The sequence below is a fragment of the Cebus imitator genome, unplaced genomic scaffold (assembly GCF_001604975.1).
Source record: "Cebus imitator isolate Cc_AM_T3 unplaced genomic scaffold, Cebus_imitator-1.0 Scaffold415, whole genome shotgun sequence".
Lineage (NCBI taxonomy): Eukaryota > Metazoa > Chordata > Mammalia > Primates > Cebidae > Cebus > Cebus imitator.
The window spans coordinates 499686-506944 of record NW_016107730.1 but is presented as its reverse complement, the minus strand read 5'-3'; the positions used below and the strand labels follow the sequence as shown (position 1 = coordinate 506944).

At 47.1% G+C, this 7259-nt stretch overlaps 1 protein-coding gene across 7 annotated transcripts in view; it reads right to left on the bottom strand.

Moving 5' to 3' along the window:
- EZH1 (enhancer of zeste 1 polycomb repressive complex 2 subunit) overlaps positions 1-7259 on the bottom strand; it is a 40607-nt gene that overhangs the window by 3008 nt on the left and 30340 nt on the right. For 5 of the 7 annotated variants that reach the window (XM_017509387.2, XM_037731686.1, XM_037731683.1 and 2 more), the window contains 7 exons: positions 6676-6767; positions 5684-5724; positions 4760-4885; positions 2820-2998; positions 1904-1999; positions 1421-1502; positions 548-628 (listed from right to left, as the gene is read on the bottom strand). In XM_017509387.2, coding sequence (XP_017364876.1) covers positions 548-628; positions 1421-1502; positions 1904-1999; positions 2820-2998; positions 4760-4885; positions 5684-5724; positions 6676-6767 — 697 coding nt within the window. Of the gene's footprint in view, positions 1-542; positions 629-1420; positions 1503-1903; positions 2000-2819; positions 2999-4759; positions 4886-5683; positions 5725-6675; positions 6768-7259 lie in introns of those variants that run through there. The other 2 variants (XM_037731685.1, XM_037731687.1) reach the window with 2 other exon arrangements.

Sequence of the window (7259 nt, the reverse complement as noted above, 5' to 3'; positions counted from 1 at the left end):
TTTTTTTTGAGACAGTCTCACTCTGTCACCCAGGCTTGAATGCAGTGGCATGATCTTGGCTCACTGCAACCTCCGCCTCCTACGTTCAAGTGATTCTTGTGCCTCAGTCACCTGAGTAGCTGGGACAACAGGTGTGCACCACCATGCCCTGCTAATTTTTGTATTTTTAGTAGACACGGGGTTTCATCATGTTGGCCAGGGTGGTCTTGAACTCCTGGCCTCAAGTGATCTGTCTGCCTTGGTCTCCCAAAGTGCCAAGATTACAGGTGAGAGGCACCACACCCAGCCTATTATTTTTTGAGATGAGTCTCACTGTGTTGCTCAGGCTGATAAAATCATGTTTATGGGAAAGCGTTTATAATGTATTCACTGAAGAAAGCAGATTATAAAACTGAGATTGAGAGGTGCCTAAAATGATACCAGACATTAATCATGACTATCTTTGGACAAAAAAAATAACTCAGCTGTGGAAGGTTCAACAATGGATGGAAATCACAATAAAGAGGCATCCATCCCCCACCCCACTTCCCAAGTCACAGGGACTCACCTTTGGCATAACAGTTGGGGTTCACTGAATGATTTGCAAATCGAATTTTGTTTCCTTTCCGGGTAGCATCCACTACAAAATCTGTATAAAGTAAATCAAGGAAGACCATGAACACAGCAGGCAACTCCACAGCTTCTCAGCCTGAATTTAAAATCAAATAGTAACAAAAACACTTTAGTCCAATAGGAATTTTGAAGCCCAGTGTGCTAACAGGAGCTGAGGAAAGCGTGCAGCCTCAGCATTCAGCCTTGTGTGGGAGAACTCCCTTTGGGTCTCGCCCTCCTTGAGTTATGGATCTTCTTATCTATTGGGCAGTGAGATTTCTCAGGTAAAGGTGCTCGGTGCTATTACAAACAGAACCCAGAAATGGAGGTTCTCCCAAAGCAAGGGCACTGTGGCCTGTGGAATCTCTGAGTGTGATCCTGACCCTCGCTCTATGCATCTGCTGGAAGATTCAGAGCTGATCTAAACTTGGACTACAGCAAGGGCAATCTGGTAGAAAGGCCGCCTTGGGGCCAGGCATGGTAGCTCACGCCTGTAATCCTAACACTTTGGGAGGCTGAGGCAGGTGGATCACTTGAGGCCAGGAGTTCGATACCAGCCTGGCCAACATGGTGAAACCCAGTCTCTACTAAAAATACAAAAAAATTAGCAGGGCATGGTGGCAGGTGCTTGTAGTCCCAGCTACTAAGGAGGATAAGGCAGGAGAACCACCTGAACCCAGGAGGCGGAGGTTGCAGTGACCCAAGATCGTGCCACTGTTCCAGCCTGAGAGACAGAATGAGACTCGGTCTCAAAAAAAAAAAAAAAAAAAAAAAAAAAAAAAAAAAAAAAAGAAAGACCACCTTGGGATGAGACAAAGAGACTTCATACCATTGTTGAGGTTGAAGAGGAAGCTGGACATGTATTTGTCATAGACCTTTCCTCGTCGATCAGCCTCATCCTGAGAGATGAGCTAGAGAGACAGACAAATAAACAGGGGTATCAGGCTGCCTGCTCAGGGCACAGTGTCCTGCCCCCAGAAAGGCCTGGGTGGTGTCTCACATCGGTGCTTACTGGGTATCATGATGAGAATCATAAGAGAGCAAGCTCAAGTTATGCTGTTCCAATTCCCACCCAGGCCAACCAGTTTTGAGGCTGAAGAGAACCTCCCTCATCTCTTGTATCTGGAGTTGCCAGAGTTGAACAGTGGTTTCAGTACTGCAAACAGTTCTGTGGGATTCCCCCGAGAGGCCACATGGGAACCTAGCTGAGTTATTTAGAGATTAATTCAAAGAAGCTGGGCCCACAGAAAATCAGAGTGTCTTAAATCAGTCTTCCCCCAGTAAGAATGTGGGCCAAAACTATAGCACTCACCTCACCACAATACTCAGAAATGAATTCGTTCTTCTGCACAGACTCCTTTATGAAGGTGCCCCATCCCGCCACATCTGAGGGGGCCAGCAGCAGGTGCTGGGGAAAAGGGGGTCAAATCTCAGACTACAGGGTATACATGAGTAAGGGGTGTGTGCTGGATGTGCATGTGTGTGGTGGGGGCAGGGTGGAAAGAACCAGCAACTGTTAAGAGGATCTGAAAGGAGAAAAAGGTTTAAGCCATTCTGTTCTGGTTGGGAGAGAAAAGAAAATGGGAGGTGGTGATGAACAGAAATAGGATCCCTTTTCCTTTATCCATGGAGCCCTCCTGTGCCTCAGTCTATAGGAATTCACTGCTATGTGTAAGGTAAAAATAGACATCGCCAATGGTGCATTCACTTCTGAGCTCCTTTTAGTCTGGCCAGTTCAAGGAACCACTTTTCTTTCTTTTTTTGAGACAGAGTCTCACTCTGTCCCAGGCTGGAGCACAGTGGTGCAATCTTGGCTCGCTGCAACCTCCACCTCTGGGTTTAAGCAATTCTCCTGCCTCAGCCTTCTAAGTAGCTGGGATTACAGATGCACGCCACCACACCTGGCTAATTTTGTATTTTTAGTAGAGACAGGGTTTTACCATGTTGGCCAGGCTGGTCTCGAACTCCTGACCTCGTGATCCACCGGCCTTGGCCTTCCAAAGTGCTGAGATTATAGGTATGAGCCACTGTACCCAGCCAAGAACCACTTTTCTAATCCCTACTGAGACTGAGGCCTTTATTAATTCAGTGAATGTGTGTCTTTTAGGATTTATCAAGCACTTTCATATACAAAGCCTCAAAGGAACCAGTGGAAAGAGAATGCTTGGGACTGTTCCTTCTTTCCCACTCTGTTTTATCTGGTGTGGGGTCCTGAGGAAAGGCCTCACCTTCTTGAGGCCACGCTGGATGCTGCAGTTTTTACAGGAAACCACCTTGCAGTCCCAGTGCTCTGAGGCCCCACAGGTGAGACAGAGGTCAGGATCACACTCTCGCACTGCCAGATAGCAAGGACACTGCTTGGTATTACACTGGGTCTTACAGCGACAGCCAGGGAAACGATTCTGACCTGGGAAGGGAAGACAGGTAAGGTTTAAAAGGGAAATAAGCTAATGCTGGGGCTTAGGGTTGACTCAAGGGACAGCAAAGAAGTAAATTTTATGTGTTCAAGGATGTTTGGTGAAATAAGAGGAAGCTCCCTTCCCAATAATCAAATACTCAAGTTTTGTCCATAGAAAACTGAGTGCTTCCCAACATTCATGCCTTCGAGACAAAAAAGCAGGTGTGGCCAGGCATGGTGGTTCATGCCTGCAATCCCAGCACTTTGGTAGGCCAAGGCAGGAGAATCAGCTGAGCCCAGGAGTTCAAGACGAGGCTGGGCAACACAGGGAGACCCCGTCTCCACAAAAAAAATTAAAAAATTAGCCATTTGTGGTGGCACATGCCTGTAGGCCCAGCTACTTGATGTAGGGGGATTAATTGTTTGAGCCAGGGATGTTGAGGCTGCAGTGAGCCATGATTCTGCCACTGCTCTCCAGCCCAAACAACAGAGCTGAGACCTTGTCTCAAAAAAATTAAAAAATTTTTAAAAAGCAGATATACTAATAAGAAGTACCCCTAGAGATTCCCCAACAATCCTCTCCCTCCCACTGAGGTGGAGAGAAAATGAAATCTGTGCTTTTCACTGGTAAATCATCACCATCAAAACAAGTATCATTTTGAGAACAGAATGCATCCGTTCTATACCATCCTCCTCCACCCTCTGCCCTCCCCAGCATAACCACTTCTCTGCTGTGGCTAAGATCACTATCTGCTATCGGTTAGGAGGTATTTCCAGCAAAACCTCCTGGGCACCAAGTTCTGCAAGCTCTGGGGGCTGCCATCAAACTGCTCAGCCTTGAGTTGGGAAGGGCATGGTATGATAAGAAGTGACAGGTAAGTACCAGGATGCCTCAGCTGACATCCAGGCCTGTCTTCTACCGGATATTAAAACTCCAGCTATTAAGTTAAAATAGATATACACAGAATCACAAACAAAAAATATGTGAATAAAAAAATTATTAATATTCAGAAAAGGGAAACTGGGGCTGTAACTTAAAAAAAAAAAAAAAAGAGTCCCACATTTCTTTTTTTTTTGAGACAGTCTCGCTCTGTTGCTCTGTTGCCCAGACTGGAGTGCAGCGTCACAATCTCAGCTCACTGCAGCCTCTGTCCCCTGGGTTCAAGCGATTCTTGTACCTCAGCCTCCCAAGTAACTGGGGCTACAGGCATGCACCACCATGCCTGGCTAATTTTTGTATCTCCAGTAGAGACGGGGTTTTGCCAATTGGCCAGGCTGGTCTTGAACTCCTGACCTCAGGTGATCTGCCCGCCTTGGCCTTCCAAAGTGCTGGGATTATAGGCGTGAGCCATTGCACCTGGCCTAATTTTTGTATTTTTAGTAGAGATGGGTTTCACCATGTTGGCCAGGTGGGTCTTGAACTCCTGACCTCAAGTGATCCGCCCACCTTGGCCTTCCAAAGTGCTGGGATTACAGGTGTGGGTGACTGTGCCTGCTGTTCCCCACATTTCTTAATTCTCCCCTAGAAGACAAAGTTGGGAAAGTATCTGATTTCTGTATAATTGCTGCTTTTAAAATCATGAACCTAAACATTTTCCAAAAATGACTCTCCTAGATCTCATGCACTTATTTTATTTATAGAATGCCTAAAATGCAGCAAAGAGAATATCAGAAGGCCCATAAGCAGCAAGGGGCGCAGGAATGGGGGAAGCATGGGCACACTGGGGCCGACTGTTTTGGTAGACTACAGGGAAAATGTAGCACACTTACAGTCTGGGTTGCATTGGCAGAACTTCTCACAGAAATTCTGAGTCATGATGCAGGGGCAGGTGCTGTCACAGGGGCGGTCTGGGTGGTCACAGGGTTGGTAGTTGTACACTTGTGTGGAAGAGTTATCTAGGAGAGAGAACAGAGGAGGACGCTGCTGTGACCATACCCTCCAGGTGCCTTCCCTCCCAAGTGTCCAGCTGCCCTGATTCAGAGGAGGCTGATCCTAACAATCTCCTTGGACACATCTTTAGTAGCTTAAGTGAGAAGGCAGGGATGACTGTTGTTCATAAGCTGTGATGGGGTGATCTGCTTTGTGGGGAGGGTGTGGAGATGCTCTGGGACATCAGGGAAGCTATTCTGAACATTAAAGGAGGTCTGAAACCCAGCAAGTGGCATACTAGAAAAGTCACAGACTGGCCTGGTACGGTGGCTCATGCCTGTAATCCCAACCCTTTGGGAGGCTGAAGCAGGTGGATCATTTGAGGTCAGGAGTTTGAGAACAGCTCGGCCAACATGGTAAAACCCTGTCTCTACTAAAAATACAAAAATTAGCATGGGCATGGTGGTACACGCCTGTAGTCCCAGCTACCCGGGAGGCTGAGGCAGGAGAATTGCTTGAACCAAGAGGTGGAGGCTGCAGTGAGCTGAGATCATGCCACTGTACTCCAGCCTGGGGGATAAGAGTGAGACTTTGTCTCCAAAAAAAAAAAAGTAAAGGCACAGACCACAAGGCCCCTAACACTATCTCCTAAGAGGTCTTCTTGGTTGCAGCGAGAGGCTGAGCTCTTCTCAGTTGCTGCAGAGAATTCTGCAATCTGCAGAAGCGGCACAGGGTCAACAAGTACAGCTGCAGGTGGGGTAGGGTGATGGCCACAGGGTGAGGCCTCCAGCTGAACTGCTGAGGAACGCCCTGATAGAACGTACCTTTCTTCAGCTGAATCTTCCTGCAGTGTGCAGCCCACAACCTGAAAAAGACAGGAAGGACAGATCTCGGTCACAGCCATAGGGAGCTCTGTAAATGCAGGTAAATGACAATGTGACTTGCTCTGAGGGACTGTGGTTTGATGACTGGTATCTTCCCAAACCCCTCAACAGGATGACTTTGGTACACAGAAGCTAGAGTCCACCCTAAATCCAGCTGGCCTGTGCTACGAGATTTAAACTTAAACACAACCCCTCCCAAAAAAGCAAATAACATAAAAGAACACAACACTGAAACAAAAGAAAGCCCAAGCCTATCTGTCTTCTTTAACTGCAAACTGTTGTTTCTCTCCCATCTCTCCCTCCATCTTTGTGGAGGTAGAGATATCAGGGAATTTCAAGATGGGAAGGTATGAAGGGCTTTCAGGAATCTTCTCCGAAAGAACTGAAAGGAAGGAGCCACAGGACTTCCTTCTGTATCTAGAACTGGTGTCAGTGCCTTCCTCTGATAGGTGATAGTCATTAGGGAATGGAGCCAGGAAGGGTGCAGAATTTTTTTTTAAAACTTCTAACCCTAAGTAAAGGTTAGCTAGAAGACAGCGTTATTATATAACTCAGAAAAACAACATAAACCAAAAAAATAAACAAACTCTGGTCAGAGTTGAGAAACGGGTAAGGCAGTAACTAAACCAACAAGAAATGGCTTTGGGGTGGAGCCATGAGGACAGCTTGTGTCCTATTGGCCAGGAGCTTAAATAGAAAACTAGCTGGTTATGTCATGGTCCACAGCACCAGGGGACAAGAAAAGGGCTGATCCAAGGCACAGACCCTCAGGGAGCACTCAGAAGGCTGGCTCTCAGTCATGTGAGCCCAAGCTGATGGGCTCACACAGCCTGTGTGATGGCTAAAGAGGGAGGCAGATGGGAACTCCAAGGGGAGGTCAGAGCACAGGGAACAGCCTGGCTGTAAAACAAAACACTTTGACCAATCCTTGCCTGTGCTTTCTTTTCTTCTTCTGTGAGGGGTTCATGAGCTCATCTGTTGGCAGCTTCAGGATAAGTGATTCTTTGACTGCAAACTGAAAGACCTGGAAGAGAAATCCAACAGGTCCGGTCACTCCTCGGGCAAAGGGGTCAGGTAAGTGGCCCAGCTGGGTGCTGGCCTTGGGAGGGTTCTGAGGCGCTCGCAGGCAGCTGACCAAGCTGTAAGTCAGGGAGAGACAGAGTGCCAGTGGGACATTAGGTCACTGGTTCTGAAGTTCATTCCTAATTATTTATCCTGACTCAGGAAAGGAGAAATAGCACAGTAACACCACCCCTGGCCAGAAGCTGTTACTCACTACTCTTTCTACCAAGCCATGGGTAGAAGAGTGTGCTGATGGTGACTAACAGTATCTACTTCTTTTTAGGAAGGGCAACTCTGTGTGCTTTGTGTAACTGAGTATAAAGCAGGACAGGACAAGAATGGTTTCACTGGGCTAAACATTAGCTCCCTCTGTCGGTATAAAGATACCAGAGCCTTGGCCATTTCAATAGGATGTGTTTCCTTTCTTTCCTTCTTTTTTTTTTTTTTTTTTTTT